The sequence below is a fragment of the Haliotis asinina genome, chromosome 8 (assembly GCF_037392515.1).
Source record: "Haliotis asinina isolate JCU_RB_2024 chromosome 8, JCU_Hal_asi_v2, whole genome shotgun sequence".
Taxonomy (NCBI): Eukaryota; Metazoa; Mollusca; class Gastropoda; order Lepetellida; family Haliotidae; genus Haliotis; species Haliotis asinina.
The window spans coordinates 50149355-50166832 of NC_090287.1; the positions used below are offsets into that span (position 1 = coordinate 50149355).

A 17478-nucleotide genomic window follows, 5' to 3' on the forward strand; every position below is an offset into this window, starting at 1 on the left:
TGAATGTCCTGACATGGGCAAGTGGAAATGCTATCACAAGCACTTATTTTCTATAGGGCTTTTTAATCATTGTTGATAAAGTCAACAATTTATCAGATCAGATTCATATGCAAAATGGCTTGAAACTTATTGTAATGTATGCTTTACAATGTTTTCTTATTCAGTTATTCTTGAAGAGATCATAACCTTTGCTTAAAGATATTCCTGAATTTAACTCTCCAGCTAAATAGAAATGGTGCAATGGCTTAATCTTTTTGAGTAAATGGATCATATCAGTAGATAACAGACTAGAAGTTACACATGTTACCACTGACTACAGAAGGATTGAGTGACTTTTTATGCCGCACACAGCAATATTCCAGCTATAAGTCTGGACCGAACAATCCAGTGATCAACAACATGAGCATCGATCTGCGCAAGTGGGAACCGATGACACGTGTCAACCAAGTCAGCGAGCCTAACCACCCAATACCGTTAGTCCCCTCTTACGACAAGCATAGTCGCCTTTCATGGCATGTATGGGTTGCTGAAGGCTTATTCTACCCCGGGACCTTCATGGATTGGCTACAGAAGGAACAGTGCTTTGGTGCAAAACAGTGTCAGTCAAAAGTCCATGGTTAGTGATAACATGAAATGCGACATTCCTTCACACTCTGCATATCAATAGTCAATGCTTTTACTTTGGAGAGTGAAAAGGTGAAATTGTTCTGTAGTTTCAGCATAAGAAGTAGTTTTCTGTTGCTAGTTAGTAAGGTTGTGGATTGATGAGGACAAATAAAACAGAGCGAGACTAGCTTGTTTGGGAGGATAGGCATGACACATATTGGGGGTATCTCTGGGATTTTTGATGACCATACCTGTTAGTAGAAAGTGAACATAATTGGCATTGAGGGATTTGTAATGTCTGCTGGGAACCAATTGCAGTTGAACAGAGGGACAACATGATCTTGTAACCATATTGGAAGCACTGTAATGATGGAATTGAAGTGCTTTTGTGGCCTCTAAGGTTAGATGCTTTTGTCAGAAATATATATACCAGGTCAGTTATGCTACATTACTTGTCTTCTAAAACGAATCTTGCCCATGCTTCAAAGTAATTTGTGTCTTTAGAAAATCCTAGGTTTGCAGGTTTTGTATTTTTGTAATAAAATGTGATTGATTGTTTTAATAAAGGTACGACTTTGTGGGATAACTTACGTTTTTTTTTCCTCTCAAAGAAGGAGCAATATATTGCCTTCTCGCCGCTGAATGTAACCACCAACTGTGTATGATGAGTCTTTCAGAATTTCAAACTCAGATATCAAATATCACTGACAGAATAAAAAAAGGTTTAAGTTGTCTACACTGTCAGGACTATATTTGAAATTGTGGATTATCAACCTGGAAACAGTTGGTACGGAAGTAGGGGTCCATGATTTCATCTCCATGCTTTGGTCTTCTTCTGCAGCTGTTAGTAAACTCAACACTTATGGTTATACAGTGTATAATGTATCCCCTAATGAGACTCACTAATACATACATCATCGCCAATTGGATACGTTATACCCATTATGGGGTATAAGTTTGAATCAGTAGTCTTCACAGAAATATTTCATTAAACTTATATATAAAATTGCAAGATTCGTTACATAACATAGAGATGTCACACAGATACCGTGGTACTGAATTTGAGCCAATCAGACAGGCTTATACCCCCTACGTTGAAGAGGGAGCCAATGACATACAGTGAGAGACCACCTGGAGGTTGGCCCAGAATGCTGGGACAATCAGCAATGACTCCATGGTGAGATGTTAGACAATATAAAGGTCTCTTTTTTCAAATAGGGGATGGATCATTGTCACTGACATATTTTTCCATCTGTAAAGTATTAGACTGACTTTGTTATGTGTGTTTGGTCGTGGCCATCCATGACCTGAAACTCGCCATGTTGACCACATTCAAGGAAACCACATCTATTTAGAGTTGATTAAATAACGTGAAGAAACAATGAGTTGTTATCATTTGGAGATGGAGGAAGCCTTGTGTTTACTTATAAAACTTCATTTACTGAGTCTGTATATCATTAGCATGTGTGGCATCTAGTTTTGTTAAGGGAAACTCTCCAGATAAATTCATTGTTGCAGAACCCTCATGTTTCTTGTGCCAGAATATCAATTTCTGATTTTTTACCATTTGAGTAGTAGTAACACTTTATTGCTTTGCATGTAGATGTTGCCAATACCAGGGTTGGCTGGGTGTAATTGAAGGAACAAAATTCATTGTGCAATGATCCACATGTCTTCTTGCATGTCTTAATTTGAGTTTGAAGAAAAATCCTTTTCAAAAATGTTCAAACACGTTTTTGGTTACATTAATTTTTTCATAATTTTCAACATTCATCTCATCAGTGGTTCAAAAATATTTTAGTCCGAAGTTGGACAGAGTAATAAAATCATTTGAGAATCATTCCATGTATGCTAATTAACCTTTATTTCATTTTCGCCGAGAGTATAACCATTGTACTTACAGTAAGGTGAAAGATAAATCATTATGTAGGAGATGTGAAAACAACATGTTCTCGTAAACTTTTGAAGATTGTATGTTCACTAATGGTTTCAGATAGCAATAAAGAAAATGTTTCAAACTTCTTGATACAAAAAAAATCTGAAAGTGGCATGTTGCTTAGTCAACATGTGATAATGCAGTGCACTGAAGACACATTGAAGAGCTACAATCTTGATTAGAGTTTGAAAACACTTGACTTTCACCTCAACAAACCTAAAACAAATTAGTATCACTTCCATGCATGTTTTTCTTTGCTCACAATTTAAACACAGATAAGAGTCAGTACTTTTTCCAATGGTGCATTTTAAAAGATGACTGCCAGGGAGAAAACGATGTTGTTCTGAGATGATACATGCCGAAAAAACATCATGTAAGGGGTGACATTGGGTAACTTCATTCAGGGGTCATGTAAAAAATTTCAACTTTTTAAGAGAAAAAAATAGGGAGAAAACAATTGTCTTTGGCACAGACCCCTGTCTTATATGGGAGATGAAAACAAAAAAAGTTGCTTTGAGATTATGAGATACAGATAAAGCGTCACAGAGTGACAAGTTATGTTATTTTAACATTTGTAGCATGGGGATCTGCTGGCTCAGAGGCCAAAGGGTGCAAGTCTTCTCAGTGGTAAAAACATGTCCTGTTGACACCAAAACATGGAACTTTTCAAAAGTGTCAGGAAATCAGCAGGGAAGGGGCGAGAAGTGAAATTTACAATGACAAAACAACATATTTGCTGCTGTCAGGGTTAATGTTTTCCTGACAAGGGAATTTAGTTACTGCTTTGGACAGTTTTGCAGGGAAAGCAGTTCATTTTAAGATGAATGATTTAATGATATTTATTTGAAAGGCAAATCTTTACTTTATGAATTGTTTGTTTAACTCTTTGATAAACCTTGGACTGTTTGGGGAAGAAGTAAACAAGATAAAACTACTTTTAGAATGTGAAAAAAGAAGTGTTGAAATACCCCCAACATGTGGAATGCTGTGTATGAGGGCAGGTTGTGATCATGAAGCCGCTAAGACCAGAATAGATCGCAGTAAAAGTGATTAATGATAATCTGTCACCAAAGCTAGTAAGGATTTCAGTTAATTGCTCTCTTATGTCTTGACTGATCCTGCTGAGGTTGTAAAGAGAGTAAAATATAAAAATACTCCAAGGGTCATGTTTCGGGAAAAAGTGTAGCGCTGTGGATAAGTTCTCCATTAAGCTAGCCTATGCCACTGTAGCAGTAGGTGGCCGAGTGGTAAGTGTATGACTCTTGAGTCACATACTAGTTTGGTTTCAAACATCAGTTTGCTATAGAATGATGCTAGTTTTCATGGACAGACAACTTGACACTGCATTAGAATCTATGTCAAAATGTCACCATTCACAGACTAAACAATCTTGTATATCCATAAAAATTGTCATCATTCTTTATCAACACAACTTCTAGTATACCAATCAAAGAAGAGATAGGTTTGATGTGTAACAATGACCCCTTTGCTCTTGTTCATCATTGTTGGTGTTATGTAAAGTACTCCATGCACTCACTCATTCTATGAATTTTGGATAAGTGTTTCTGATGTCAGGAGTCTGGCTGAAAAAATCAGAAGTCATGTCACAAAAATCTGGTGAATAATTTTTGAAGCACCTTGGGATAAGTAGCATGTACCTCCAAAGCACAGTGATATGGTAGAAATAGTGCTTTAGATCTTGACATTCATTATCTATGTGAGGTTTCTACTTTTGTGAAACAGGGCCCAAATTAGTTCAGAACTACAAGTTCCTTGGCTGTGTCAAGAGAGAGTGAGTGCCAATTTGGTGGCTGGAGCTTTGTTCTAATGATTACCAATGTCTAACTGTGGAGGTAGTTATAATCACTGCAAAATGTCTCACTGCATTATTTTAATTATTGTATCTGATGACTTTCATGTGTATGATAGGAAGTATTGTGTATGTGTAATGCATTTCCTGTCAAATTTGAAACCTCTTTATGTGTGGTTATGTTCTGAATATGTTATATTGTTACTGTATATTTTGTGATGGCTATTGTGTTTTTTCCAACTTTTAAATCCCAATAGTTTCCAACGAGGCTTTCATAATTACATGCAGATATAGAAGGATGTGAGGCTAGGTTATATGTTCCCAGTCTCAACAGGCAGCTTTGTCTCTGCTGGCTCTTGGTGGTTTGATTGTAATGAGTAGGTGTCTATTTCATTGAGAAAAGCATACATTACTCAACTCACATGGCTGTTTATTGATGAGGTCTTTGACAAAAAGCATTTAGTAGTGGAGTTTCTCACATGTGAAGTGTGCTCTGATGAACTGTGCAGATCAACAGGCTAAGTTATTCAATTTCTGGCTGCTTTCAGTTCAATAATTTTAATAGGTTTCATATTGTTTGCGGTAAAAGACCTTTCAGAGCCTTTCTTTTAGGACGTTTTAAGAAATGCATCAGTATTCAACAAAATTTAAACTTCGTCATGTTTTATATGAGTGGATGTGTATGACTTAATGGATTAGGTAGGCATATATACTTGTTTGTTTTACGTTTTACCCAGATGACTTGGGACACTGGTCATAATTTTGATTAATTAATGGATAGTCTGTCCACACTTCAGTTATTCACATACCATCATTATGTATTGTGAATGTTGCAAAGTGTACTATTAAACATCAGACACAAAAATACTATGCAAGAAGAATGTGAAGCATATCACTGACCTTAGAATCTTAAATGCACCTTGTCACACCAAAACGCTGTATTTGTTTGAAAGAAATGTAATTTATGGACAGGTAAATAAGCAAACAGTTTCCTTTTCCTTCAAAAAAGATATCTTGGATGAATATACCACCTGTCTAATGTCATCGTTTACCATTTGTAAGAAATCAAAATGAAATGACTGTTATTGAGACTGTATGAACCTAAGATCAGTTTCCAGGTAAAAGGTATAATGATTTTTTTATACACTCTAGCCAGGTGTTATCTTCATTTACTACTAAGTATACATCCATCTACCTGTCTCAAGGAGATATTTCAGAAATAGTGAGTGACACCTTACAAGTAGCTATTGGTGGGAGGGTTATATGGCCATGTTTTGTCATCATGCAACTTTTTATTACACTATTTCCACTCCATATGTCATATGGAAGGTAACTATGTATGCTAGTTTCACATACCTGTTGAACAGAATATCAATAAGTTGAAATGAGTATACCTTGATGAAATACAATATGTGACAATAAATAAGGGTTAAAAGAAATTGTACATGTGTGCAACCGTAGAAACTTACTTATTACCTAATATCTGTTTTAGTATAGTGATTGCGTCAGAACTAATATTTCATTTAAAAATATGTCAGTCCCAAAATTGGATTCTGGGGCAAAATCTCACTATGATGCAAAGAATCAATTCGTTCCAGATTACTTACCATAAGTCTGCTAAAGCTTCAAGAGCTAATTTCAAATCAAATGTCTATTTTATGCTTGACTCCTTCCGTTTGCACTCAGTTCATATATGGGTTCCATTCAGTTTGGAGTTTTTAACCATCCTGCTAATTCCTACATCTGTATTTCATGCAAATGTGGCACTAGCAATAACCTTCTCAATCTGCTGAAAGAAACTGTTCATCTGCAACATGGGATAATGTTAAATCAGCTCTCCATATGTTAAGGAGATCTGTTTCACATTCCAAAATGGTTTACGTGACCAAAATTATGACATTTATGATTGTATTGCTAAACTAGTGTCCTAGTATGCAAGAGATTGGAGAGTTAGAAGGTGTCCTATGGGATGAACATGGAAAACCAATCATCTGAAGATTATAAATAGTGTATTAATGCAGAGTAATCAGAGGCATTTAAACCTGGTACATGGATGTTTATATATTGGCTGGTGTAAATTGTGAAGTATTTTTTGTTGTTGTTGTTGTAATCTTGTTATTTGTTCCACTCAAGTGCCAAATGTTGTTACATACATAGTGTGTACAATAAAAACCCAACAGCTGGTATTGAGATTAACAAGGCTTCAATTGACATTAATTCCTTATAAGAGAAAGAAGATGCAAGTTTATGTTGGCTCTCAATCAGATGCTTCAAAAGTGTTTGACAAGACAATTGGTGTTACCAGCAAGGTAGTGCTCCTGTAGATGTTCCTGCTTGCAAATGATGCTTGAACTGTGAAACTGTTAATGCTGGAGCAGCACAGACAGCAAGCCACAGGAATAAATTTTTTCCAAACATACAAATCATTTCAGAATTTTCATCTGGCTGTTCTATAATTCTGCTGATAGCACTAAATACCTATGAGTGATCAACTGGTTCAATGTATGGTCTTCCTTTACACATACCATAATTAATATGGTATTGCAGCAGACAGTAATGTAAGACTGGACACACTGAATACTGGAATGGGGTTTCTTGAATATGTAATGCAAATCAAAACTGATATTTGGTAACAGACAGTTCTTTGCATAAATGCTGCTGCAGAAGCTTGCTAGAAATACTGTTTGCTCAAAGCAGTTCATAAATCTTTCAAACAGGAACCAAATTTGTGTTTTATCCCAGAAGACAAGATCAGATGCAGTCTGGAAGTAGATCGGTAAAGTCATTACTGTACATTCACCATTGTTATAGTATTCATAGTAGCACACAGTGCTGCATGTGTTGTATTTAAACAAAGAATACATGTATTTGAAGGGTTGGCAACATGCCTATTGCCAGCTGATAGTACTATATAGGCTAGATCAAGACAAGAACGGTATGGGATGTCTTACGTACACATGTACCAGACCTGTGTTATATGCCAGCAGGCTGGTACTATGCATGCTAACAGGAATCACTAGATGTTGCCATGGTAGTTGGGCAGTCCAGTGCTCTGGAAGAGGCAATTTCCTCATGTGGCTGGTTTAGAACTGCAGCAATCCAGGGAATTAACATGATCTCCAAATACCTTAGAGATTGACCTGCTCATGATTGCCATGGCAGTGGAAAGAAAATGTTTGTCTGTCTCAATTGTCCAACATATGTCATGAATTGGACAGTTTTCCATTTGTCTCATCAGCTGCTGATAGATGCTTGGTTCAGTCAATTTGTTAGAAATAGTTGGTGTCTACATGAGTTGGCTGTAATGTCACCAGTGTTTACATGGCTTGCACATTGCTGCCACCCAGTAGCTTCAGTCAAGGCACTACAGCAGTAGCAGCAGTGGCTACAGGTTTTTATAGCCATGCATGGATGAAGCAAGCCAATGTCCGATGAATGAATGCTGATCCCTGTGGCAAGGGATACACTGAGGCATGCAGATGGAAACTTATGCTGTGTCTCATCTTGTACTTGCCCATTCAGTGACTTGCTTCACTGATATAAAGGTTTGTGACAAGCACTATGGGGTACTTCTGATCTCTGAAACATTTGGTACAGGTCATCCCATATCAGTGGGTCGCATTCAATCCAATCACTGAAACAATGGGCACAGGTCATCCTTTATGTGTGGGGTGCATATAATCACTGCCACATTTGGTACAGGTTATCCCATATCAGTGGGGTACATCGAATCACTGAAACAATGGGCACAGGTCATCCTTTATGTGTGGGGTGCATACAATCACTGCCACATTTGGTACAGGTCATCTTGTATGTTTGGGGGCATACAATTACTGAAACATTTAGTACAGATCATCCAGTATGTGTGGGATGCATACAATTACTGAAACATTTTACAGATCATCCCTTATATAATTGGTATGTCTGATCCCTGATATAGCACAGGCCACATCCTTCATGCATGAGGTATGGCATACCCTGATTATAATGCCACCGTTTGTCTAGGAGAATATGATAAGTTGTTCACTGGACCCAAGGGGAGCATGGGTTGAAGTACCCCCAATGTTTGTTTATGTTCTGTGAGAATAACCAAGCTATTCTAATCTTACATCTTGCTGGATTTTGCTGCAGGTATTGTCTTAGTAAAGTTGCTGTAATTCTCCCTCTTAGTATTCACAGAGACTATATTTGAATGTTTTGTCAAAATTTATTTGTTGGAAAGAGAGTCAAATGTTTTCGTAGTCATCACTAAATTTTGCAGACAGCACAAGAAAAACATATTTAGAGTTATCTCCCGTCCATCAATTTCCACTCCATTCATGCGTCTTTTAGTGTTATGCGAGATGAAAAAAATAGTACAAAAAATAATAAATCTATTGGCAACGGGGTGTATTGCAATGTACCTTGAGTGTAAATGGGGTACATTGAAAATAACAGAAGAGCACTCTGCCAGTCAGAAAACAACATTTATGTGTGAGGTAAGATAAGTGCCATTATATCCGGTGTAGCATTATAACCAAGTAGGACAGTTAGAAGCCCTGTGCACAAACATGTATTCTACATGCAGTCCTCAACACTGGATATGATCCTGGAAACTGAAGTACTAAAAATTTGTCATGATTTCATACTAACATTCATTTAAGTTTACTGACCTGTTATTTGATTAGCATGGTGTTCTCAAACATTCATAAAGTACAGTCAAGTCTTGTTAATCCGACATTATCTGTCACACAGCAGATTGTCAGACTAACAAGGATGTTGGACTAAATAACTGAGACTAAATTACACATATACATTTATTCAATTGGTTACCAACAAAAGTGTCAGATAAAGCTGATTGTTGGATAAACGATATCGGATTAACGAGACTCTGTATTTGGCATTTACTATATCACCTGGTTTACGCTGAAAGAAAGAACACCGTTGATCTCTCAAACAAAGGATGTATTATATCTCTTATGTGTTTTTGAGATGTTTTTAAAACTGGATGTGTAGCATTAAAAAAATTTTATTTGTGCCTCTATATCAGAAATATCTAATCGATTACTTGAGGACATTAAAGGCTTTTTCGTCAATAAGTAATTTCCCCAAATGCTCTTAAGCTGGTTTGGACTTCATAGGAAATAATTCTTAAACTCTTTGAAGAGGACTGACCTTTTTCATTATTGATTGTTCTGATATGAACTATTTCCGTATATGTGCATTTATTGGATTTCAGACATTGACTGTATATGAAAGGGTTATGTGTGAAATCTCACTGCAGAATACAATTATGTGATGTTCTTGAGACAGCCACAAAGTTTATGAACACCATGTGGTATAAAGACACCATTAGGACAATGTGTTAAAATGTCAGACGTCTGCATTTTCCCTAAGAAGTGTTGATATTCAGTTCAGTTCTCAGAGTATATTGTCAGTAATATTAGGTCTTTGTCTGTGAGTGCAGCTGACAAGTGTCTTAGATATGTGTGTGTCAGTTGCAGCTGATCAATAAATGACATTAGATTTTAGTGGTTTTTTTTATGTTTATGTATGTTTATGTATGTATTTTGTGTGGTCAATTTGCAAAGGGATGGGAAACAACTACAACTTGCTTCATTTTAAGGTTATAACCGAAATACAGTTGTTATGTAAAGAATGATGACATTTAAAAGCGACATTTTTTATTTAATGTTTTCAGTTGTTTTAGACAGTTTTATATTTATATGCGTGTGTGCGTGCGTGCGTGTAAAATAGGAAAATATGTCCTCCCTATGCAGTCATGGTAGCCATTATTTAAGCACAGAAAGGGAAACCAACATTTAGTTTTGATTCACAAGCAATATTAATGAACGAGCCTTTAAAATCTACCAGGCTAAAAAGTTATATCACAGGCATACATCTAAGTGAGTTATCCCACTAGCAATATTTACAACTGTAGTCAAATTACTGAGGTTCTCAGGGTATTTTATCTTCTGTCAGCAATACCTCAAAGGGATCAATATATTTATCAACATTTGATATTGGTATAGTGCACAGAACTAGATAGATAAACATAACTTTGTATTGATATTTCCTTATAATTTCAATGAATTCTTGTTTTCACATTGTTTTTGCTTAGTTTTTTGTTACATGAAATTAAGCTTTCGGTTAAAAGGAAAAAGGTTTCACTCATCCTAATAGTTATTGCTATTGCTTCAGATACTGAAAGGTTCTTACTACCTATATAGTCTTGTTTGAGATCCTGGTTCAATGGATAAAGAATTTGTCATGTGTTAGAAATGAGCTGATGAAATAATTAGTATTCTTGTATTGATCAGTTTGACAGATTCATTACAATTAAGGACACCATCCTTCTGCTGAAGATATCTTGAAGAATTTTTTAAATATCTTCTTGATCAGTCATTTGATGTTTTGCCCAAAGATCAAGCTAATCTAAATATTGAGAAAATTATCAAAGACTAAGATTAAGATCTTTAATTAGTTCTCCCTCTGGAGGACGGTGGGCATGAGAAACAATTTGCTTTGATTCCTGAGGAAGGTTTCGTCATATGCAGTCATGTAAAGAAGGTCAACTTGAAAATGTCAGTGTTGCTGTAAGGTTAGAAAGTTAAAAACCTTCTGAATGAAAAATTGTTGGATTAATTTGTTTAAAGCTTGTGTTTGCAATTTGAATGGGAAGTTGCATCTTTTTATTCTGTCATTTGACATTCTCCCATTGCATTGGTCGTTAGAGTGGTCATACCCAAATTCAGTTTGACCCCAGGAACACTTTTTCTTCTAAGTAGTGACAGATCAGATAAACAAAGACACTTAGTTTTTGTCAGGATTGGCTGTCTAGCATGTTGAAACTTTGATATAGCCGGTCAGAGCAACCTCAGATTGATCTGTAAAAGAAATCTTCTTATAAGGACTCAAGATGATGCCCAAAGGCAGCTTTAAAATGTGCCCGAAATGTGTTTGAAGATCGTCTTTCATAAATGTGAAAATTGATCAGGTCCAAGTCATCCCTTTTTCAGCAAAATGTTCAAGAAAGTGACTTCATATGGACCATTGTCTGGTGTACAGACAATAGAACACATGGAAGAGAAGTTTAGGAGGCCTCCATGTTCCTTCAGAAGGTCCAGGAGAATCAGTCATGAGGCTGAGGCTTGCCAGGGTATGTGCCTCCCTTATGGAGAACTACCTTCAGGCTCAATCACCAACAGCCCCAGGGGGCAAGCAATAGATTCATCTCAGCTCAGGGAATGGTGTTCAAATATGCTAAATGTGCTTGCTATCTATAGAAGTGTCAGCCAATATGAGTTGTAATGGATTGTAATGGCCTTCCCATGATGCAATAGGTCGGCTAGCCGGCTGGATGATATTGAGATGGCTGACAGGCAGCATCATTCCATCTTTGGCCTCAAGTGGGAAAAAAATCATTAATGCCTGAAAACTGTACAAACTCTTAGAATGTGTACATTCACAATATTTGTTTAGTTTGAGTCTCAAAACATTCATGTTTTGAAGGAAGTAGTAAGTTTTGTTTCAGAAATCTTATTCTTCCAGCAGCCAGTATGTACCTTGTTTCAGAAGTCCTGTCCATCTTGTGAATAACATTCAACTTTTAGTTCACTTTGAGCATTTGCTCTATAAATAAACTTTGATAATGCATGAAAAAACAGTTCATTAGAAAAATATACAGGTTGATGTAAAGACTGATGGAAAGTTATTGCTAGATGAAAAACACATCAAACTCCCAGGGTTTCAGATTCTCATATTGTAATCTGGTTTGATTTTTTTCTTTGTTTCCTTGTTCCATACAAAAGGTGCCTGTACTCTCTGTAATCAGTGTATTGTAAATATTGAGTGATATGAAACATTTATCCCATTCTATGTTTAAAGAGTTCATTTGCTTCTCTTGGACATATGTGACATGGTTGACATTTTTGTGCCTTAATTTGTATCAGGCATCTATTCAAGAAAACAGATCAAAGACATTTAACATGAAAGTGAGCATAACCTGGTCCTGGCTCATTAGGTCCATATGGAAGAGATTCCGGGTGATTAAGACATCTTGGATCTAATGTCCCCTCTTGACTTTATGCTCAATATTATGTTCATCTTCGATTCAAGAAGTATCTGAAATATACCTATATTTGAAGGTCTCTCACCAGGAACACATATGGTTTCCAGAGGTAGAAGAAAGGCAGATTATTTGCTCTGAAGTCATTTAATTATATGGTTGTTGATTATTTACATTAATGCCCTGTAAGACAGGCCAATGTGTCCTGTGTAATCATTCAGGTTTTTAAGTGGATGGAGATCAAACAGCTTTCCTGACAACTGTTTACAGTTAATTAATTAGTTGCACCTACTGTTTTGGCTTGTTTTGATTATAGACTACTGTAAGGTGAAATGAAAAACGTCTGCTTGGAAAAATTATTTTATGTTTAAACTGTTATTAGTATAATTTCCATTGATTCAGATTAATTGTTTCCAATGTCTGTATGCATTGAAGCAATCCCCAAATGAAATGAAACAAAAGATTTTATTACATTTTGTTTCCAGTTGAATAGCCTTTAATCTACATGAAAATCTAAACACTAAATATCTTACTTAAAGAAGTGAAAGAAGATGCTTGTCATGCAACATAAGCAGTTAATTTACCAGAAGGAACAGTTCCAGACCAATTAATGATTAGTTGTCTGTTGTCTTGCTGGTGTTATGTTATGCCAGGACCTCTTGCAGAATTATAAAACTAAATGGTTTTCCATACCTTTGATAAGAATAAATTGTCTTCAGATGACTATTTTTCCTCTTTTTGAAAGCCAGCCTGAACAAACAAACTTACATATATACAAATACACATAAATTAAATTTTGGTTTAAGATGGTAGTACTTAAATGGCATTTGGTATCTACACCACTTATGATTAAGATGAAGTATGGACTGAGTTATACATTTGGCTTTTCTATTGAGAAACTGATGCAATATAATCCTGCTGTCTTGAAGCTGAATGTATTATAAACACGTATCATGACATCTCTGTCTGTGCGCCAGCATAGCATTTAACTTATGATGATTTCATGTTCGATAAATCACATTCCACTTAACATTTCAAGCTATTATCTCTATCCTTTGTCGTCTTTACGATAGCGTTTTCTCAGTAATGATTTCCTCACCACTAACTTACAGTAATGGCTGATCAATAATTTCTTTTCCACATTTTTTCTCCCCTCTCGCACATTTATTGGTGTTCACTCTGTAGTAAACAGGAGTGCGTTTCTGTTGGCTTATGTGTGTGTGTGTTTGTTTGTGTTGGACCCCTTCCACTCTCTGGCTCTGCAGGCCAATTACTCAATGGGGGATGAGGACAGGAGGTCTTCTAATTAACTTTGATTGCCTAATTCTTACAGAGTGATAAACTAGGCATTTGATCACTCCTACTGTGGTATAGTGGAAGGTGTTGAGATCAAGGATGGTGCCAGTTTATGAGGTGGTGAAAACTTTGTGACATATTGTGAGGTGCCTTGCTTGTAGTCAGATGGAGAACCTGACTTTAGCATCAACCATAGACAAGACCTCCTTGTTTTCTGGAGATTTACAGTGTGCAGAGATGTTAGACAATTACATAAGGAACAATGCTGTGCATGACACAGGAGAGATGGTATAAAGTTGTTGATATAAGAAACAGTTTCCAGAAGTTGTATCACTTTTGTAGTTACAGAGACCATATAATATATTGGCATTGATTTTGTGAAGATGGAGTTGACATGGGTATCAATGTCTGTTGTGCTGTCAGTGTAACATTTTAATATGTAGGCTAGAACATTTATCAAACAACTGGAAAAAAGTAGTTAAATCTAACTATTTTCACTGTTACTGCAGCTTGTAAAATGCCATTTGTATTTTTGATTGGAATTATGAGATTGGTTGTGTGTGTGTGTAGGTGTGTGTGTGTAGGGGTGTGTGTGTGTGTGTGTGTGTGTGTGTCTTTGTGTCTTTGTGTCTTTGTGTGTGTTGCCCTTTAAATAATTCATATATATATATAATTAATCTTTATTTCAGAGTGAACTTTCACAGAACTTGCAGTCATTGTCAGAAAAGGCCAAATCAGGGACAGAGTTTATCCAGCGATTGAAAGCAATGACAGAGAGTGTCAATGTAAGTACTTGTGTGAATATGTATATTTTGTGTATCTTGTTTTCTTACAAAGCATCAAACAGTACTAGACACAGGAAACTCATCTGCAAACCATTGAGACATAATAGCAACAGAATGACAAGTAGATTTAACTTCTCTTCGATTTTTTAGCAAAAAGTATAGAAGATTCACCAACAGGTTAATGAAGCATCCAGAGGTATGAAGATAAGTAGCAGAGCTGTGAAAAACCTATATTGTGATACAGTAGTGTCTAGTCTGCCAGGTAACACACGATGAACATATGTTACATCTCCTGTGATCCTTGGCAGTGGTGTGTTTGCCCTCACATTTTGGCTACAAACATTGGGTATTGGATAAAGTTGCTTGACAAGCGCCTGCGGTGAGATCAGCACTTCAGCTTTATGGTTAGGTGGGATGTGTCAACACTGGTGTCTTCCTGATCTGGCCACATTCCTGTTTTCCCATCTTCCTGAATTTACGGTGATGCTGTCTACCTGATCCTGTCATGTTGCTGTCTACCTGACTATACTATGCTGCTATCTACCTGACTCTTCATGCTGTCTACCTGGTTCTACCATACCATGCCGTTGTCTACCGGACTCTACCATGCTGTAGTCTACCTGACTGCCATGCTGCTGTCTACCTGACTTTAACATGCTGTCTATCTAAATCTGCCATGCTGCTGTCTACCCGACTTTATGATGCTGTCTACCTGAATCTGCCATGCTGCTGTCTACCCGACTTTATCATGCTGTCTACCTGATACTGCCATGCTGCTGTCTATCTGACTCTCCCATGCTGCTATCTACCTGACTGTCATGCTGCTGTCTACCTGACTGTCATGCGGCTGTCTATCTGACTCTCCCATGCTGCTATCTACCTGACTCTCCCATGCTGCTGTCTACCTGACTGTCATGCTGCTGTCTATCTGACTCTCCCATGCTGCTGTCTATCTGACTCTCCCATGCTGCTATCTACCTGACTCTCCCATGCTGCTATCTACCTGACTCTCCCATGCTGCTATCTACCTGACTCTCCCATGCTGCTGTCTACCTGACTGTCATGCTGCTGTCTATCTGACTCTCCCATGCTGCTATCTACCTGACTCTCCCATGCTGCTATCTACCTGACTCTCCCATGCTGCTGTCTACCTGACTGTCATGCTGCTGTCTATCTGACTTTGCCATGCTGCTGTTGACCTGAATCTCCCATGCTGCTGACTACCTGAAACTGCCATGATGCATTTTATTTGACTTGTTCATGACTCACCATGCCTCATCATAAGTCATACTTAATCCCCATGTGAAATTTTATTTGTAAACAGATAGATAATGAATGGGTTATTTGTTTCCAGATATTTGTAATGTGAAGTATAATGTTTACTTTATGGTGAGAAAGTTTTTATGAACAAAGAAAATAATGAATCTTGATGTTTAAACCAGTACTTTAACTGACAACCATTGACAGTGTTCCAAGTTTGCATCATTTCCTATCAATTCTGTTTCCCATCAGCTTATTTGCTGTCTACAACTGAGTAGAGTTACTGGTGCTAGACTTCACACATTCCATGAAGGAGAAGTTTGAATTGACTTGACTGATCCTGATAAATACCTGTTTGCACACACATCTAGGTACACACACATTATTGGATAAAGTAACCAAAGATGACTCTCCTGTCAAAACTACTTGTGGAGGTGATGTGTGTAAATATTATTTCTTGCTCTGGTGGATTTTAACCAGTTTCTTGTAAGACTGTGCAGAGTGTGTAATTATCCCAACCTTACTTCGGGTAATATGGAAATGGGTGTTATCCTATAAGTGGAATCTGGATTAAATTGTAAATGTTTGTAGTGGCATATTCACTAACTGTTATGGAAATTAGTATGTGAGGTATGGATATGATATAAAATGTTGTTTTGTTTTTTATCTAGATAGTACACTTACAATTTCAGCATACTATCTATTATAATATTTTCCCAGGTAATTAGGTATCTAACAATCTTAGCAGGATACTAAATGAAAATTAAGTGGTACAAAGTTTTAGTAACCATAAAAATGCATAGACTTTGAGTCAGAACAAATTCCACTCACCCACTCCAGACAATTTTCACACTCATCTAATTCAAACAAGTTCTGCCATCTTTGGTTTAAAGCTTGACAGGATGATCAAGTCATTGGTAAAAAACGCTTCTCAAGTATGTAACAGCAGGAAGTGAAATATTAATATGATTCAACAGAACATCTGCCTCCAAAAAGATATTTTTCATTTCCACTGTTAATGCAGTTTCATAAGCATGAAATATATGACAGCTTGCAATACACTAACAAGTAAAACCTGTTCTGAAAAACTAGTGCAATCCATCTTAACTTTTTATCCTGTTTCCTGAATGAAAGCGCCTTTGCTGCTGAAACTCATCATAAGGTGATAAAACATGCAATATTTCAAAACTTCTTGAAAAAATTTTCTTTAACTGCGATATAAAGTTAGAAATATTGATTTCTACAAGTTTTAATGTTGCATGATGGGTTGTACCACGTGATTGTGTAATGGATGACACCTCACATGCAAACCGGTCTCACCCACTCCTGGTTACATGTTCTCCAGTGCTTGTGTAACATGCACCTTGAACATGTGGGTCAATAAATATTGAGTTTGCCAGGAGAGCTTCTCAAACTCATGCCTACTATGGAACTGCAGCTTTTCAGTTTGGCCAGTGGAATTTCTTCAAGTGTACTGGAAGGTGCGTTTAAGGAGATTGCAGTATTGAACTCAGTGCCAGTCACTTCACTTTGTACAACGACCATGGTTTTGAATCATGGCACTAATGTTCTGGTATATCATGTGAAAACTAGCCCTCAGGGAATGAGTTTGTGTAGCATCAAAAATATTTTCTTAGTGATTTGAATTCTTCACCATTTGTTACCCTCAACATACTTCTAATTTAAACATGGATATGTTGCTCTTCTTTTGTTTTAATAATGTTTAATTAAGACCAGG

The 17478-nt window shown here is 36.8% G+C and overlaps 1 protein-coding gene across 1 annotated transcript in view; it reads left to right on the forward strand.

Annotated features, from left to right (window-relative positions):
- LOC137294568 (E3 ubiquitin-protein ligase TRIM9-like) overlaps positions 1-17478 on the forward strand; it is a 189641-nt gene that overhangs the window by 50799 nt on the left and 121364 nt on the right. Inside the window, exon 2 of the mRNA XM_067825612.1 lies at positions 14385-14480. Coding sequence (XP_067681713.1) covers positions 14385-14480 — 96 coding nt within the window. The remainder of the gene's footprint in view (positions 1-14384; positions 14481-17478) is intronic.